General features: G+C 36.3%; 1 protein-coding gene across 3 annotated transcripts in view; it reads right to left on the reverse strand.

The window, feature by feature from the left end:
* Positions 1-17,044, reverse strand: part of LOC124364630 — a 33,456-nt gene extending 16,412 nt beyond the window's left edge. Inside the window, exons 1-4 of one of the 3 annotated variants that reach the window (XM_046820248.1) lie at positions 16,974-17,044; positions 16,649-16,701; positions 10,606-10,736; positions 3,078-3,326 (exon numbers count right to left, since the gene is read on the reverse strand). In XM_046820248.1, coding sequence (XP_046676204.1) covers positions 3,078-3,326; positions 10,606-10,707 — 351 coding nt within the window. In that variant the 5' untranslated portion in view covers positions 10,708-10,736; positions 16,649-16,701; positions 16,974-17,044. The other 2 variants (XM_046820246.1, XM_046820247.1) reach the window with 2 other exon arrangements.
* Positions 17,045-20,418: the final 3,374 nt, after the last annotated feature.

Below are 20,418 nucleotides of genomic sequence, written 5' to 3' on the forward strand. Positions count from 1 at the left end.
ACAACCTTCCCCTCCACAGCAAGAGACTCTCATCAAGTGAAATATTTTGTCCAAGTGTATAAGCTGTTTGGAATTTATTGTTGAGGTAGCTAATAATAGGAAAAATCTTTGTTAGCTGTCTAGAAATGTCGCTTGGTGGATTTTCATTGTCACTAAAATGTAAAAATTTGCATAGTAGTTCAAATCTTTTTCCAGTCATTGTAGAGGGAAATATTTTTGATTCCAGAAGTGGGTTTTTTGAAAAGTAAAACCTAATTGTTGGCTTTACAGTAATACTCATTAGCATATACACTTCAAGAAGAATGTAAATTTCACTATTGGTACATGGAACCCAGTTCCACATTCTAGAAAATTGTTGGGAGAGGACCATCCCGCCTTTACTGATTTCTTGCCGTGCATATCTATTGGTTTCTGTAACAATATTGTGTCTACAAGGGCATCATCAAAAAAGTACAGAAATGTATCTAAGATACTATCTTTTTCTATTTTAGGACCAATCACATTTACTTGCCATTATCACATAAAAGAACAAGAACCTAAAAAAAATTGTAACCTAAAATAAAGCCCATCATAACTTATGAAATAAAGTAATAAAACAGGCCTAGGCCTAAACAATAATCCAAACCAATTTTAAAAACTAAATCTAAAACTGTTCCACTTCACTGATGCACATATGAGTATAAACTCACATTCAGATTTGTCCTAAACCACAGTAAAAATCACTTTCAAACAACATAATTGCTACAAGTACACTCATAAGTAACATTATGAAATAGTATGTAAATATAACCAAACAAATAAACAGCTAAACACAAACAATAACATCGTCATACCAGCAGACAAAGTTGTTTCACAGTCAATTGCGTAGTTAGAAACAGTTGACAGCAAGCGCCACCTTGATCGATGTTTTTCGTCTACTATAAACTAAATGTTGAACCGCTTTCGATACATAGGTATCGATACACCGATAGTTCATTTCATCTTCTTTCCAACGATGTACAACTCGAATGTATTACACCGAAAATAACCTAAATATATACGTTATAAGATCGAACTGCGCGATGTGTACAGCGTACGTTCAGCAGTAAACACTAGACGTACGGCATACGTTGCGGTCCGTCGAAGGGTTAAAGAATTATAATCGTTCAAAATCATAATTTTTGCTTTTTATTATATAAAAATCCATTAACATAGCGACTCAAATTTGTCCTGTTATTATTCTTTATAATTTGTCGTTTTATTCAAATTTCCATATGCCTATATTTAATAATGTTATAATTATTCATTTTTATTATTGTGTAACATACAGGGTGGCGCATATGTAAGTTTCCCAGAAGAGAAATTTAAAGGCGTTATAGGTTAATTGAAAAAAACCCTTTTAGGCAAGAAAACAAATTCATTATATTAAATTACTTACATATTACCTTACAATGTTATAGCAGTTGTTCGAAATGTCCACCTTGATTTTGTATACACTTCATACGACTGAGAACAGAATCACAAATTTTTAGCAATAAAGGTTTATTGTTATTAATAAGTTCAACTGCATTTCTAATTAGGTTTCTCAGTTCATCAAGATTTTACGGTTTTGAAGCATACACAGTCTCCTCTATAATACCCCACAGTGAAAAATCACATGGGGTCAGATCTGGTGAGCAGGCAGGCTAATCGATTGTACCACGGCGACCAATCCATTCATTAAATGTCTTATTTAAAAAATCTCGAACTTTGATACCGAAATGTGCTGGGGCACCATCTTGTAGCCAGATAATCGAATAAATATTGAAAACAGGATTGTTTCTGAGTTCAGGAACTACTACTTCTTGCAGCAACCATAAGTAACTCTCTAAGTTAACATTTCCTTGAAGAAATTAACGACAAATCAGTGCAGTACTATACCATCCCAATACATCCCTATACCATAACACCAGGCACATTGAGTTCTGCTTGGATTACATTATGAGGATTTACATTCGACCAGTACACGCAGTTATGCCAATTAACGCGTCCATGTAGTTTGAAACTTGCCTCATCGAACCACAAAACTGATCACAAGAAATTTGGATCAGCCTTTGAGCAGATAATTATTGTCTCACAAAATTCCCATCGCCTATCGGAATCATCCACATGAAGCGCTTGAAGTAAAGATGGACGGTATGGCTTAAATTTTAATTGCTTTAACAATCTTTGCACACTTCTTGATATTTCTAGTTCAGCAGATGCCTTACGAGTCGATTTACTGGGACTGGCTACAAAAGGTTGAGCAACTGTCTGCAGGTTTTCTTCATTGCAAATTAATCGTGGATGACCACACTTCAGGGCATTTAAAACAATTATAATATTACAACAACATTCATTGGATTTGGAAATTTGAAAACACAAGGCTTCATGTGTTTTCATATTTATCATTTAACTTCCGCATATACTGTCGAGTGGGCATCGCGTTACCTGGATATTTACCACTAAATTCTTCAATAATTATAGCAGTATTTTTATTATGCTTCCACTACAATTGAAGGATGTAAACTCATTGTTGGGTTGTAAACATTTTTAAAACAAGCACAAATAAATAACAGATGCAGATTGTTGTCACCAGACAACAATGAATTAGTGTTCCTGCCAACTTAACATTGGAACCAAATATTGGAACCAACAAAATATCCCAATTTATGATGAAACTGACATATGTGCCACCCTGTATAATAATTTTGATGGATAAAAAAAGTTTACATTTTCAAAAGAATCTGCTTGCTGCAGATCACTCCGGGGGGAAATACACCACAAAGTGGTACAATAATTTAAGCTTAGAATACTCACTATTTACACAATCACTGCTGCATACACTGTAGTCTTTACGGGGTTAACACAACTAGGTTAGTTCAATTTTATTATTGACTGATTTAAAAAAAATTACATTTTAGACTTCCTGAAACACAAAGGAGTTCTGAACTATTTAATATAATCATTGACTCACTATTAGTGGAGACCAATTTTTACAAACATCAAATTTGAAAGTCACTCATGCAATTTTTGTTTAGCATACTGTCACTAATTTTAAACTACAATAAACTGCTTACTTTTCCAGGAATAAAACAACAGTGACGTGCATCAATGTACTTCATATACGTCATGGACAACATCGAGAGCCTCGTCTCTACGGACATCAGAATGTCGCTGTGCCTTGCCAGGGGATGATGTTTCCTCTCCGACTCTCTCCGAGGCAACCGAGACTTCACCGCCTTCAAACACTTAGTGTGGAACTGTTCCAGCTGAGCGAACCCTTTGTTCAACTTGTCACTGCAGATGTTGTTAAATGCCTGATTTACCTACAATAAAAATTATCATTTTATATTACAATTAATGAATTGTGTTGTATTAATCCAGGTCTAAATTTTACCTAAACTAGGAGTAGATATGTTTCAATATTTCTTAAGAAAATACTTCTTAAAAGAAATTAGACAAACGTCCAAGTGACAATACCATAACAAACATAAACATACTTCCTACTCAAACCATGCAATTACAACCTTAATCTACAAAATGGAGAGTAAATCTCCAACTGGGTCTTTTTTAAGCACATAGATTAGCTCTCATCGCCTAAGGGGTTGTACAGTAAGTGTCAAATTACAAAATTATTATATGATTATAAAATAACAAGTTAACTGATAACACTATGACTGTATAAATATCACATTGAAAGACATGAATAAATAACAACAATAAAAAACAATGTTTAATAGCAATTGGTAACTTTAAAACATTGATCAACTATTGGATTCCTGGAAATAACTGTTCAATCCCAAGAAACAACAATGAAATAATCCAAAAAATGTGTTAATTAAAAAAAAAGTTATGCTCAATGGTTGTAAAGGAACTATCTCGACAGCAATAGTTAAAAATCACAAAAAACATAATAAATAAGTTATATACTGCATGGCAAAAACAATAAATTTGATCATAATAACTAATATAGATATGGACATAAGTAATAATGGGAGAGATGTTGGCCGGACGGTATACGTCTGACTTGGGATCTGATTTAGCATGGGTTCAAATCCTGTCTGTGACTCTCCTCCTCATTCTGTTTGATAAGATCCTCACAAAGACAATTAGTCATGGAGGATGGACAGGTTAAGGATGAAAAGGGTCTCTCCTTAAAGAAATGAATCCTCCTTATTAATGAGATTCCATTTTGGAAAGAAAGGCTTGTAATAATGGTCTCATCACACGGAATTTTTCATTCGTGGAATCTGGCAGATTCAAAAAGTGTCTGTATTTTGAGGGGAGTGCACAAAATAGCATAAATTGAACTTCGTAAAGAAAGATAGCAGGATAAAAAGTTGGCACAATGAGAAAAGTCCAGCAACATTTCAATTAAACAGTACATTTCAATAACATATATTACACAGGGTGGAACAAATATGGGAACACCTATATCACTTTTATATGCCTCTACTTACAAAAGTAAAATTGTGTACAATCAACATGGGTCTTAAGAACCTACTTTTTAAAATTTTTTCACACTTGTATAATTATTTTGCGAAACTTGGTTTATCAATTGAAATCAACCTCTGCAAGTTCTTTGGCTTAAGTTATCTTAGAGGGATTACATTACATTTATAATTTTATAAACATATTCTATCGATACTTGGCTTGTATTGAAAAAAGTTGAAAATGCTGCTGAAGGCATCTAAAAATATGATCTTAGGATCTGTGATGCACAAAATATCATTTTTGTAAGTAGTCAAGTCAAGTCAAGTCAAAAATCTTTATTAACAATTTTTTCAAGAAATGAATGTAATAGAGTCACAGAATTTACAATCTTGTTTACAAATAAAGTTAAAGGATTTAACAATAAGTCAAAAATTGGTTTATTTATTAATTGTGTGCAGTTCTTCCTAGGTGGTCCTGTAGTTCCTGCAGCGGTCAATAAATTCATTGAGGGTATAGATGGTTTCTTCAAGCAGCCAGTTTCGCAGTCTTCTTTTCAGAGTGTTGTTGTCTCCTCTCTTGATTTCAAAAGGAAGCAAGTTAAAGAGCTTTGCGCTGGCATATGATGGTTTCTTCGTAAAGAGTTCCATCCTGTGTAGTGGGAGGATGTAATCCTGTGCGTATCTAGTTGCATGCCCTCGAAAGTCTCCAAGCTTCTTCAAGTTTTTCTTTGTGGCGTGAAGAATTACCTCCAGAATATAGATAGCTGTTACTGTCAGGATTCCGCGATCCTTGAACACCTGTCTGCAGCTTTCATGCGGCAATAGACCCACCATAGTCCTTAGGGCACGCTTTTGCAGGACAAGAACTTTTTGAATATTTGTACTAGATATACTGCCCCACAGTACCACACCATATCGTAGGTGACTCTCAAACAGAGCATGGTAAGCGGTGGTCATAGCTTCATCTGTACTGGTGGCCTTTACCCTTTTCAGAACAAATGTTGCCGTGCTTAGTTTTTGGCACAAGTAGTCAACATGCAGAGTCCATGAAAGACAGCTATCCAGAATCATTCCCAGGTGTTTTAGTGAGTTAGTCATTATTATATTAGGAGGTCCTGATACCCTATCTTTTAGTCGTCCCAGGTTCATCTGCTTTGTTTTTGTTTCATTGAACACAAGGTCGTTCTTTTCACAATAGTCTTGTGCCATACTTAGAGATATGTATGCATTTATTTCCAGTTCTTCTGCAGACCTGCTGGTAGTGAGTAAGGCGGTGTCATCAGAATACATGATGGGATAGCAGTAAGCTTCTAAGTACTTTGGCAAGTCTGAAACAAATAAGATGAATAGAACGGGTCCCAGGACGGATCCCTGGGGCACGCCCCGTGATACACCCCTAGGTTCTGAAGCCACTCTCCTCACTGACCCTTCAATAACATGTTTGATTTCAACAATCTGTCTTCTGTTACAAAAATAGCTTGTGAACCATTTGAGAGGTGTTCCCCATATTCCCAGAGAATCAAGCTTCTTCAGTATTAGGCTGTGGTCAAGACAATCGAAAGCCTTGCTTAAGTCTAGAAAGGTACTAACAACAGAGTTTCCAGACTCAAAGCTATCGATAACAAACTCAATCAGGTCAACAAGCCCAGTTGTAGTGGATTTTCCAGAGATGAAGCCGTGTTGTCTCTCTGGTAGGAGCTTGTTAAACTCAAGATGTTCAATTAGTCTTATTAGCACAACTTTTTCGATGACTTTAGATACCGTTGGGATAAGTGATATGGGTCTAAAATTGGTTATTTCATCTCTTTTACGTTGTTTATGCAGAGGAATTACTTTGGCAGTTTTTAGTTTATTTGGAAAGACTCCTTGTGAAAGCGATTTGTTTATGATGTCCTTCAAGGGAGCACACAACTCTTCTTTGCAGAGCTTAAGAAGTCTTGAGGAGATATCATCTACACCAGCTGATATTGAAGATTTCATTCCTTGGATGATAATCCTGACTTCTTCACTCGTTGTAGGTTTGAAAATTTGAAAACATATTGCGTTTTGAATTTCTGTAAGGGCAAGTTATGTCTAACACGGTTGTCAAAATGTTGATAAAGTTATCATATGCCATGTCTGCTTCTGATGCCTTGTAGATTTTCTCCCAAGATTGGTTAGACACTATGTTTTTAAAAAGTGCCACGTTACGAGAGGTGAAGGTTCTGTTGCAAGATGTTGGGTTCTTTTTAGATCTACAAGGAAACTTGATAGTGCAAAACTGCCCTGTATGGTCGGATATGCCAGTGTCCACAATATCTACATCTATCATGGTATTGTTCATATTAGTGCACACAACGTCTATGGATGAGATGGATGTGTTGGTGATTCTTGTTGGTGGTAGATCAAGCCTAGCTATGTCATAGGAAGCTAAAAGATCACGGAGGAGGAACTTCTCATTGGTATCTTCCAGACTGTCAACATTCAGATCTCCAACCAAACAGATTCCGCAGTTATTTTGTGGAATAGTGTCCAAAGCCTCTGCAATCAATGCTAGTGTTTCATCAAAAGGAGCATTTGGAGGTCGGTAAATCCCCAAGACAAAGAGATCACCTTTCCCTGTCATCATTTTTACGGCAGCCATTTCACAGATTAATTCTTGGCTTAGATTAGCAATGCTGTGATCTTTTAGAGAGTTGGCTAGAGTTTTGCGTTTGTATATAGACACGCCCCCTTTGAGATGGTTGACTCTGCAATAGGAAGTTATGAGGTTATAATTGATCAGATTAGCGTTAGGAAGAATGCTGTTGCTAAGTCCATGTTCTGTCAGCACAACTATGTCAGGCTTAGAATGATCAAGGAAATGGTTGAGCCTATCAAGTTTGTTGCTAAGTCGGTCTAAGTTGTGGTGGAGAATTTTGGTTTTCTCAGGTGAGTTTTTTCCATCTGCTTTTCTAATTTGGGCCGACAAATCTGTTGGTGGAGTGTGGGACTTATAAATTTACCTTGTCTGGATTGCGTTTTGTTAATTTTGAGTTTATGAATGTTCTGGTCGGGAAAAGCTGAGTCTGTTTGAGCTTCACTTTTTTTCCTTTTTGCCTGTGCTAAAAAATGTGAAGAGTTTGGTGCCTTTTGTACAAGATCTACTCTCTGATCAACTTTGTTCTTCTGGTTGCCCTGATTTTCAGCATCGATCTTGGTTCTAATTGATAGAATGTCTGTGTTTAAAGTACTTACAGTTTCACCAATACTTATTATCTCGTTCTCTTCTTCAACAGAATAAGGTTTTTTGGTTGAGATTATAGGTCTTGGTCTCTTGAGGTAGGCAGGTAGTTCTACATATGAGCCATCCTCATAGCGATGAATGTCTGGGAACGCAGTAGACTGAAGGTTGCTGCTGAAATTTGAACCTGTTGGTGGTGAGATTTTCTTAGTGTGAACTATTGCAGAGATTTGGTGAGTTTCGGGAGTAGACTGCTGAACTTCTTGGTTCCTTCCATTTATTTTTCTTATCCACTTGCTCAAGAGATCATCTGCTGTTGGTGTAATGTATTTAAAAGATCCTGTATGTCTGGTTATGGCGACTAAGCAGTGGGGCAGTGAGTCATATATTTCATCTTTATACTTGGATGTTCGTATTACTATGATGTTCTCCGCCTGTCTCCCTTGGTATTCATGGATGGTTGAAATGTTATACCCCATCTTGCTTAATTCAAGCTTTTCAGATTGTTTGAAGACCAGGATTTTGTACTGACCAGAATTTATCTGTAGGTTGGTAATCCCGTTAGGGCAGATCAGCATTGACTCATTGCTTTCTGGGTTGCTGATTGTCATGCCTTGTTCATAGAAAGTTGAGAGAAGATCTGCAACACTACTTGTACATCGGTATGAGTGACTGAGCACTTGAGTCAATTCTGCTGTTTCCAGGATGTTAAAGTACTTTAGATCATGGGGGGTTCTGTTTATGTAAGGTATTTGGTTTTTGTCCCCAATCAGCAGAGCCTCTGAAACTCCAGCAAGAGCGCAAGCAAACAGAATTTCCCCTGTGTGTAGCATTAATGCTTCATCCACAATTACCCTCTTATATTTTCCTCCATTTTTCAGGTGGTCTGTAGAGTTTATGATGAAGGAATGTACTGTTCGACAGGAGTCCTTTATCTCTTTAGTAGATGTTTCTTCTCGTTTCAATTTTAGCAGCTTGCGGAAGTCAACTGTTACATCTCGTGTTGGGAACAGTACAAGGTCACCCTCTCTATAGTTGTTGATAATAAAGTTAGTTTTCCCACTGCCGGGGACTCCTTGGACCAACTTAAGCCTTGTTCCCACTGTGTCTCTGCTACCGATACCCCTGACGCTGTTGTAGAGTCGCAGATGATTCATTACCTCTGTTTCCTCTGAGACGAGCAAGATATCATTTGCTGGTTTGATGTTAGCATCAACTACATATTTTGAGTTTTTACATGCAAGTTTAACAAATTGTGATCCATCAAAGCCATGGCTATATTGCTTGCCAGGTTTTCTTCCCAGTTAGATATTCCCAGACTTTAGATCGATTATGTCATAGTTGATTTTGGATGGAGAAGTTATTACTTGCTTCATCTCTTGACTGGATAGATGTTTTTCGTTTAAGCTGTGAGATCTATAAAATTGAGAGAATTGTTGCAGCAGAAGAATTTCAGCTTTCTGCCACAATTCCCTCTGCTCTGTCATTGCATGCTCTGCAAATGCCTGTTTCACGTTGCTTGTGTCAGTTGTACTTTTGGTCGGAGTGCAGTCGTTTGTCATGCTTTGTACCTCCCCCAAGCAGATTGAAGTCACTGGTTTCCTCCAATTACTGTATAAATTTGGGATACTGTTTGTTGATATTCTGGATAGCTCTTTCTGATGCTTAAAAAGTTTGTTTAGGACAGTGTCTATGTTTCTTTTAACGTTTATATCTTTAGTGTAAAGTCTGAACCTGTGCAAGTAGGCGTTACATTCAAATTGCAGCAGAACTTGTAGTAGATCTCTTGTGGTGGTCATCTCTGGACATATTTGTAGCCAGGTGTTGTCTATGTCAATTGAGAGCAGGAGGGGGTATTTAATACAATCATTTAATACCTCCAGAAACTTAAATAATTTTGTCTTCCAATTGTTTAGGCATGACGAGTAGCAGATAATGAGGATAGTTTTCCCTTTAACTGTAATTGATATAAAACTGTTATAAGAGGTCTCATTTGCTTTGACTCTGTCTGATATTTGTGTGAGTAGTTCTAGGGGTAGTGATGGTTGGCATGTGTTAGTGTCTTTATCATATAATGCCACACCGCATGCTTTTTCCCAGTCAGAGTCAAGGTTCAATTGTGAGGAGATCAGAGGAGTTTCGTCAGGAACAAATGTAAACATTTTTAGGCTCGTTATGTTACCTTCATCCTGGGGGTTTAGAAAGGACAAACGGCCTGTGTTTGTGCTGACCACAAACCATATCAAAGTTATAAAAGCGTTTTCGTATTTTCTTACTCTGTATATTTGATGAAAAAATAAAGATAACACAAATTTAAGAAAAATAAATTACCGCTGTAGTTGATAATATAATTAAATTACATTAAAATACAAAACCAATATTTAATACATATTATTGTGAGGCCTTTCGATATCCAAGATACCTTCATCAGACACATCACAAAAAAAAGGTGATGTGTCTGATTTTTTTTGTGATGTGTCTGATGAAGGTATCTTGGATATCGAAAGGCCTCACAATAATATGTATTAAATATTGGTTTTGTATTTTAATGTAATTTAACAGTGACCAATATAAGCTCCATCTACAGATAATATAATTGTTTGAATAAATTATTTCACTCATAAAAGACAAGACAGAAATTTAGTTAAGTTACATTTAGTTGTGTGCACTAACATAATCATATGTTACAATTCAATCCAAAGGCAACAAGATTCAACATGTCATGTTGGTTTCCCTGGCTATTACATAAAATACATACAGTGTGTATTTTATGAGAATGCATGTATTTATACATACATAAGACAAAAAACATGATTCATTTTCAACTCATCATGCAAAATTTGACAAACAGCAGTTTTTAACGTGCCAAGATCTTATTCCAACTCCCATACAGTAAACTGACGGGCATCCCACTACTTGTTACAGACCTGCTAGGTCGTATAGTACAAGTGTATAGGCATTAATACTTACACCTCTCAACTTTGAAATCTGATCATAGGAGAAATATGATAAAATTTTATCAATCATCTCGATGGGCAGGTCCATCAACTTCACTGAAACGCTTGTACTCATATTGACGTGATCTTTGTGCTCGAGATAATCTGAAAAAGAACACAAAATAATATTATCCAAAATAGCACTCATACATTGTTTTATTTGTCCACAAAAGTAAAAAAGTTTTTATTCTCTCTAAAATTGTTCAAATTTGACTTGCATTAAGCAAAAACCGGATTTGGGCTCTTTTGAGTTACTATTTTGTGTACTATTTGAATTTTGAGTTAAGCTCCAGTTCACCTTCCTTTTATTACGCGTCTGGCATCTTTAATAAAAGGAAGGTGAACTGGAGCTAAACTCAAAATTCAATTGAATCAACCCTTAACCACAGCTATGTTATGTGTAGAAAACTCGGTTGCTCCACCATGCTTAGAGATTGTGTTTATCACATCGTAGTGCAGTCAATTGTGTAACCTGATGAGACAATAAGACTACCACTTCACCTATTTAAAGGTGTCTCTGATGTCGAAATGATGTAAATGATTCGTTTTGAGCTTCTTCGTCGTCGACTTTCTTTGGATCTGTTGAGATGAACATGACTCCAGATTCCAGGAGTCAGGTCTGAGACAGCGTCAGATACCAGATGCGGTAATAAAAGGAAGGTGAACTGGAGCTAAACTCAAATTTCAATTGAATCAACCCTTCCTACCAGAGCTATGTTAGTATACTACTTGCTACTTGCATAATACTGTACTTTTGTCTACTCTACTTTGACTTCTTGTGTAACGATTTTGGAGTTCTAGATGCAAAATGGAAACATTAGAAGGAATTTATTGTTATCAGCAATTTCCACAGTAATACTGAAACTGAGGTTCAGAGAATGCAGAAAAATTGTGAAAAGAAGAGTGTTCCAAGCCCTGAGTGTACTACTTTTATTCAAGCATGGGAGGGGTTGATCTCTCAGACTAAAAGGTAAGGATGTATGATTTTGACAGGAAGTCTCGTAAGTGGTGGAAAAAAGTGTTTTATAAACTTTTATTGACTTCTTTTGTAAATGCAAGTATCTTATTACAAGAAGTACAACATACAACGTTAACTCTCATATCATTTATGGTACCACTAGCTGAGCAGCTACTGTTTGAAAGAAGAAAAATGCATCCGTAAAAAGAAGAATGAGCTGAGGAAGACCTGCCAAAAGAATAAAAATGATGGTAAATGTTCGCTCTCATTTACCAATGGAAGGAAAAACAAGAAGAAGGTATAAAAGCTGTGCTGAGAATAACATTGAGAAAAGAACAAAAACTGTGTTGAATGTGACACTCCACTCTGTAAAGATTGTTTTGCCAAGTACCACTCATAAATGTACAAATAACTAATTCATGTATTTCAGTTTGAAGGATTTATTTTAATTTTGTCTTATAAACTCAGTTTTAGAATCAAAGAGTTTTTATTACTTTCCTTTCCAGTACTATTGGGACAAATATGTCCCACGATAAAATACTATTGGGACACACATATGTCCCAAGCAAAAATTGTAAATAAAAATTAATTAAAATAAAACAATTATTTAAATTTTTATTAGTTTGTTGCTTAATTACTGGTAGTATTGCACAGTTTAAAGGGCAAAGAAATAATATAAAAATTAATAGGCATCTTTCTCCATTCAAGAGGAGTAGCTACAAAAGGGTGGCCACGCTTCTGAAAATTTGAAATTCCATGACTTTTTCAGGTTTTTCAGACTGGTTTGAGTAAAAATCCAGGTTTTTGGAGAGCCTGTTTTGGCATTACGACATGTGGATATACAATTGTATTGTAACTGAGACTAGTCCTTCCACACCTCTTAAATCTCCAAATAATAAATAGACTTAAGATGTGAGACAAATAAGGTTTATTTATGATCCTGAACCCATGAACCCCAGTGTGGCCAGGCCCAACTGAGCTTCCGCACCTGCCGGGCCAAACGTGTCACCTACACCTCCGGCCACCCCCAAAGGCCCTCCGCCTCAGCTGCAGCTTCTCCGATTACCACTGGAGGTCTTCCAACCACCGCTGTGGCCACAGCTACCAATACGAGGATGGTGACACCTGGGCCAGTGGAGCTCTTCCAGTACTTGCAGGCTGACAACGTAACAGTGGCGGAGATATGTTGGGCCTTGATTGCGGTTAAGCATTATTTATCAATGAGGTCAGCAGGAGCTGCATCCTAAGTGTTGAGTTGATGTTTCCGGACAGTCAAATCGCATGAAAAGTTTTACTTGGGCATACTAAAATTAGTTATTTTATGAACTTTGGTATTGCTGGGTATTTTCGAGACCTACTGGAAAAGGAAGTCCAGGAATTATCTGCCTTTGTTGCTATGTTTGACGAAAGAATGAATAAAGTTAGCCAGAAACAGCAAATGGATATTGCACTAAGGTATAAGATTATACTTGAGATACCTCCAATCTAGAAGACTGAGGCACTTGCTTTAGCGGTGGAGAGAATTGGCGAGTAAGTGGTATGCATGAATGTAAAGATTTATGTCTGAATGAAGTATTGTGAACGAATATAAAAATTATAGATTTATCCATTATAACTTCTGCCACACACACACACATCGCAGCACCGCAGTATGACTTTCGGTTTTTATATGTACACGGCAATAAAAGGTTTGACTTTGGGATCCTGTAAGTGATGAAGTGACCACAGAATATTTTCTCTTCTGCTTTTTTGACCAGCAATTTGATTTTGAACTTCAGAAGTCAATTAAAGAATGTGGATGTAGAAAAAACTTTTCTCATTGTCTATCAATAGACCTAATGTAAGTCCAAGGGTTTGTGAAACTCAACAATGTGTTCAAATCTGGAGCCAAGGATGGGGCTGAGTGGAATCTAGTTCAATTTTTTAGGGCTCTCTACAATTTTTTTTTAAGATGTTCCTGCCAGGGAGGGAAATTATGTAACAGTAACAGAGTCAGACATGCCTCTCAAATTTTGTGCCACGAGGTGGTTGCTTAGTGGAGAGTGTTGGAACAATATTTTTTTTCAATACATTAGCAACTAATTTTAAATAACTATAATTAGAATGTTTTTGTATTTGATCATTTTAAAGGTATATCTACTCAATCATTTGGTACCCTGATTTAATTGTGGTGTGGCCACTACTATACTGCAGCCTATAAATCTGGTAAACGCAAAAAAATTAATTAAATCAACAAGAATTTTAAAAAATTCTATATTACTTTCACGGATATTGCAAAAATAATATTTCTAAATTAACTTAGATAGTATAATTCCAAATTATTATTATTGAACCACACAGCACAAATTAGTGTTAAATTCAAAAATATCTAACTGTTTATCTAAAGGCAATTAGGCATTTTTTATATTTACTTTTTTGAAGTGTCTGACAAAGACCTGATCTTGAAATGCCTCACAAATTAAAACTTTGAGTTGTTTCAGACTATTTAATATGATGTATGTCATAAATCATGAAAAATATGATTCTTTCAAAAAAACATTCCATAATACTCTCACAATTTTAAATGTTAAAAAAATGTATCATATAGAAAAAAGGTAATTATAAAAATGTTATGTTATGGATACAAATGTTTAACCATGTGTAAATAACGTGGTTCTGTGATGTGAAATTTGGAAGCACTCTCTAACATAATCAAATGGTTGTGATTAAGTAGTATCGTTTACCAATTTCGATATAAAAAACCGGGTCCGCTTATCGTACCCTACCCGTTAATTCTTCCCATAGTTAGAATACAACAAGAATTTCTACAAAAAACGTTCCATTTGTTTTTAAAGCTGTAGTATAATAAGCGGCCACCACTACAATCGAATTATCAATATACATCATTATCTAAACCTGAAACCAACATTTCAAACCGAATTACATTATAGGAAGGCCTATTTCAAATTACAGTAATAATATAATAGGCCTAGTAATAATTTAATATGAATAAAAACTCTCGAGGCAATGTGTGTTCATAAAATGTAACAAACAAAACCATGTAACATTTTGTGGCTTTTTACAATTTTGAAAGATAAACCTGTCTGACAGTGTTACAACATACTAAATGATGCATGTACATTGCCATTGTACTTGTGGCAATTAATATCTCAAAATAACATATATGCATGATTATATTTTGATTAAATTAATTTTGAACAATATTGTTAAATTCAATACATTAAACAAGATGACATTAATTAATTGATATTAACTATAATTAATTAGAATGTTTTTATATTCGATATTTTATATTATAGTTTATGTATTTCTAATCAATAATTTGATACCCTGATTTGATGTGATGTGGCTGCTTACTATATACTGCAGCCTTGTTTAATCAGAGTGGTAATCACTAAATTCAATGTAATTTACAACCTAACCATAAATGTTTGGCTATATCAAATCTTCCACACAGGGTTGGTGACAAATAGAAATCATCTCTGGAGATAGTAAACTATAAAGACTAGTGAAATATATGGGAGAACCAATGGCCACACAATCTATGATGAACTTTAAATGTGTGTTAGAGATAGTAGTCTACAGGTTCAAATCTAGTCTATAATCATAGCACGGTATCAATTTACATTAATGTGACCATGGAAAGGTATGTTCATTTTTTTCCCCTGAAAACTATAATTTTTTCTGAAAACAATATTGAAGAAAAAATTCGTCGGCAACGAAAATCAAAGGAGCTACGATTTTTTTAAATCCTCTGAAAACTCCATTTTTGACAGTTTCCTATAACTCCGCGTCTGCTCAAACTCAGTATAGCCAGATTTTAAAAACCGATTATCATACCAACAACGAGAAATTATCGTACTTTCATATAAAATAATCGTACCAAACACATTTAATGAAAAAGTATGTTATGTTCGTATAATAAATTATGTTATAATTAACTTTTGATTTGTTACTTGTATAAATTTGTCAAAAATGTTTCATGGTACGATAATAACTACCCATCGTGTATCTTACCGGCGCATAAAATCAATGAAATTGTCGTATCCTTACGATAATTATCGTACCTCTGGCAACACTATCCATATTTGACAGTTTGGTATTACTCCGCACCTTCTCAAATAAAGAAGGGACGCCATTTTGAACTACTGTTGTTCCTCCGCGTCTATTCTTAACCTCCTAGTTCAGTAGTGGTAATGAATAGCACACCTTTGTGTACCCACCTGAACATTAAGGTAAGTGATAAGTTACTGAAATGATGCTGACTAATACGTTAATCCAGTCAACGATGCCTGCCCGCTGCGCACTGCTTGCTCTTTTAGAAAAAAATTAACTCGAGCTTGCAAAAGTCGAATCCCAGATCACGTGATGCCCCTGCTCCTTAACGCAATAATGTCTGAAAGGCATCAATATAATATAATAATATACTTTCCCCCAGTTCATATGCACCTGTGATAATAATACTTGGCTATAAATGCCCAACCCATGAAAAAAAGTCCATTTTCCATGGTCACGCTAATGTAAATAAATACCCATAGCACTATTAAATCATCGACCTTGTAGGCTACTGTATCAACTCTCTTCCTTATTCTGTTTGATAAGTCATGGAATACTTAGGTAAACTTTAATGGTGACAAAAAATAATGAAAAATATAGGTACTGTAACAAGCAACACACAAATAGAACTACAAAATATTAGGTTACTGCTATACTTTCGATATTAAAAATACATCATTTGGTAGGCCTATTCAGCATTCCCTAAACACACAGGAGGAATAGAATAAACAAAGATCTTTTAAATAAACTTACTGCATTTCAATGATACCAAAATTCTAATTAACATAGATATATTTAATATAAACAAACGAAAATAAAAATGCATGTTTGTACTTACCAGAGTATTAATTTAATAATTCAAAATTTCATTAGCCTTCTAACCACTAGAATAAATGTATGCAAAGTGGTTGTAGATCATTCAGATCTCACCACTGCAAATGAAGTTATTTGAGTAAACAACTACAATAAAATAGTATTGACTAACATTCTAACCATAACATACCTAATTCTCCTCTTCTTTCACCTATCGATACGCCCAGTTGGTCATTTAGTTATCTGCTTTTTTTTTTTTTCTCTCTCTCTTTTAAGCCTCAGCTTTAAGCTATGCTGGCTTCGATGTACACTGGTTTTTTTTTTTTTTTTTTTTTTTTTTTATTATTACACTGATATTTATTAGCAAAGTACTCTGATTTCTTACACTGGTATTTATTTGCAAAGTACTCTAATCGTGTCTATGCCTGATTGGACCTCCCCGGGATTTGAACCCGTGATCTCTCAGTTAGAGAGCCGAGACTATATCCATTAGTCTACGGAGGAGGACTAGTTATCTGCTTCTGCTATGCTTTATGCTCATTGCTTCTTCTGAATATTTTTTTTCTCTCTTGTAAGCCTCAGCTTCAGCTACGTAGACTTCGATGTACACTGGTTTATTTTCAAAGTACACACACTGTTTAGTGTGCATACATTATTGGCCCTCCCTGGAATTCGAACCCGTGATCTCTCAGTTAAAGAGCCGAGACTATAACCATTAGTCTACGGAGAAGGACAAATTCTGAATCGTGAATACTTTGAAACGGTGTGATTTGATTAAGTGATTATAAATTGTGAATCAGTTTAATACAGTATCCAAATTATCCTACCTTATTAACCAATCGAGTCCTGAGGAGGACTAAAGGTTGTGGTCCGGACCAGATCTCTCCTATTTTATTAAAATACTGCGCCTATCTAATTGCTGAGCCTTTACTTGATCTTTTCAACAGGTCAATCGTCTGTACCCCTTTTCCCGAAGCGCTAAAGCAGGGTTATATTGTGCCTATACATAAATCTGGATCGAAAGAGGATACCAAGGACTATAGACCTATTGTCATAAACTCGCTCTATAAAAGATGATTGAGGGGATGGTCTTGGAAAGACTCTCTTTCTTATTTCATAGTTTGATCTATCCATATCGGAATGGGGTTTACTCTCACCATTCAAATGCTTCATATCTTGTTTGTTTTCAATCAAACGTTATCTCTGCTTTTGGAAGGAGACTATAGCTCTATACTATCTACTAGACTTTTAAAAAGCGTCCGATCGTAGTAGTCACACACATCTGATTCCAAGTCCAAGTTAGAAGCGTATGGTATATAATAATGCTATTTCTAACTCGGTTGGCATTATCAACCCTTCCTATGTCGACTTCAGAAGAGAACTGAAAATATACGAAATGCTGTGACGTAAATAGTAACAAACTACTTTTTTTGTTCTCTTAGGACAAGAAGCTTATAAATTGCACTTAGTCCTGTAAGAATCTTTGCGCTGCTTCCGGAGTGATAGGATATTCAGGTTGGGTAAGGTTAGGGAGTAGGGGCCGCCTCCTATCGAGATCCATGAGGAAGAATTAGGGTACTACATCTCAAAGTCGTCCCGGAAGAAGGGGAGGCCAGCTCTGAACCAGCATCTCCAGTCAAAGTAGGCAGGGGGTGGCACACCCTTGTTGAGGTTAACAAGAGCCTCTGAGGTAAGGGAACAAACCCCACCAACTCCAACAGTCATCTTTCACAGTAGACTAGACCTATCAAATTGCCCATGAACCCCAGAATCTCAAAATTTGCGGTTAGTGATGTGCCGCTACTGGACATCCATAAAGTTGCCCAGATTGAAGTGGCACATCGGTTTTTGCTGTGCCCAGAGGTGGGTTCAACTGATAGGTATAAACCAGCCAGAAGTGATCCCTGCTGGGTGAACAAACTACTTAGAAGCTAACTTAAATCATTGGTTGGTAGGCCTGGTCCTATCTCGTAAACAAGTTTGGAAGAACGCTCATTAGTTTAATATAACTATTATAAGTGAATTTAACACCATTAAAAGCTGTCTTGATTTAGTAGTTACCTTAATCATGTACATACATGTTCATTTAAAATGATTCGGATAGATTTACTTAATTTAAGTACATCAAACTACAAGGACAGACTTGCAACATTCCTTAGTAACATGATTCTTCCTCATAATGTTCAATCATTGCATAAACTCGAGGCATCTTTTCTCATTATTCTGATATCATTAGGAACTTCTCAGAATAATATGGCCTCTTTTATCCTTCAAATGTTTTCCACGTGTTTATCTCATGAAGCAATCAATTGATTTCATCAGTTAAAAATTATATAGTGTCTACTATTAAAGCATCTAGGATAACATACTCTTAATTGTGAAAACTGATACATCTAACTTCGCGATCGGGTTGACTCTATCACAAGCAGGTCGACCAGTAGCCTTTTATTCTAAAACCTTAACCAAATCTGAAAGAAATCATTCATATGCTGAAATGGAAGCCCAAGCAATAGTCAAATCTTTAAAGTAGTGAAGGCACTGCCTCATTAGTTGACCATTCCATTTTATTTCCGATCAAACATCAGTTTGCTTTATGTTAGACAACAAGATATTTCAAGAATAAAAAAAAGAAAAGATACAGGAATCTATATCACTCAGGTTGTACCACATTCTACCATTGGATTAGAACGAAAAACTTAACTTTTCCACTGCCACATAACAACGTAATGTCGAGGTTGTGTTGAATTGAAGCCAAGGTTTTGCAGGTATCTATGATGCTATATGACTTCAGCTACTGTGATTTAAAACCTTCAGAAACTTTTTGCACTTTTTGGTGTGCCTCAATTATTTATTTAGATCGGGAAACATCACTGATTTCAGGTATACGGTCTTTTCTTCAAACTCATAGCATTACATCAAGTCACTCTTCTGCAACAATCCTAAAGGAAATGGTCAAGTTGAACAGTTAAATGACACTATTTGGAAGAGCATTTTACTTGATCTTAGAACTTAAAACCTGCCTATTAAGTACTGGTATACTGTTCTTTCTGAAGCGCTTCATTCAATCCGATTCCTATTATGAACTACAACAAATGTAACATCACATGAACTTGTGTTTCAACATCCCAGAAGATCATCACATTACGGAGGTTCCATTTAAGCTCGCTGCCTCAACCTACACCAGTGCTTTTACACAAACCAGAACAAGTCAAATAAGTACGAGCCCCCCGTAGAAGAAGTTCAGCTAATGTAGGCAAATCCTGGTTACGCTCGTGTCAGATTTCCAGATGTCGCCGGTCTGGTATCGTATAAAAGCTCCAGATACGTGGATGAAATCTTGGACGCGAGTCTGGAGGCTTCTGCAGTCCAGGGCTGGCCTCCTCGTAGTTCACTTTTGGCGCTCTGCATATCCGGAGTGACAGCTGATGTTACTAATAGAAGGCACCAACGGTGTGACGGAAGGACGACATGTCATCTTCGAACGCCTCAAACAGTGCATCACAGCCCGACTCGCTTTCTCTTCAGTTATCTTGACCACTCTCTCTAACCAGCATGACATGCCTACTCAACATCCCGCCCACTTGCAAATCCACCTCGTGAATACAAACATCGAGGAACTGCAGGTATGTGCTAGGCACCTAGGCGTCCATCTCCTTGCATTTAACAAGTTCGGCCAGCAACACTTTACGAGTCACGGATTGCAACTGCGTCGACGGAGCAAACGTCTCTTGGTCGGGAGGGTGCTGGAGAGTGTACTTAAATATGGCGCCGGGGCGATGGCGACCGAGGGAGGGAACCACGGAGTGCCGGGAGGCCATTCTAGCCATCGGCTGCGATGGAGAGTCTCCCCGGGCGGTGGAAGCAGCAACGTATAAATAAGAGGGAAGATCATCAGATTGACAGATTAGTAATCATACTAATCGTAGCAACCCGTCTTTTAGGGCGTCTACCAGATAAAAC

This window comes from Homalodisca vitripennis, chromosome 6 (assembly GCF_021130785.1).
Source record: "Homalodisca vitripennis isolate AUS2020 chromosome 6, UT_GWSS_2.1, whole genome shotgun sequence".
NCBI classification, from domain to species: Eukaryota; Metazoa; Arthropoda; class Insecta; order Hemiptera; family Cicadellidae; genus Homalodisca; species Homalodisca vitripennis.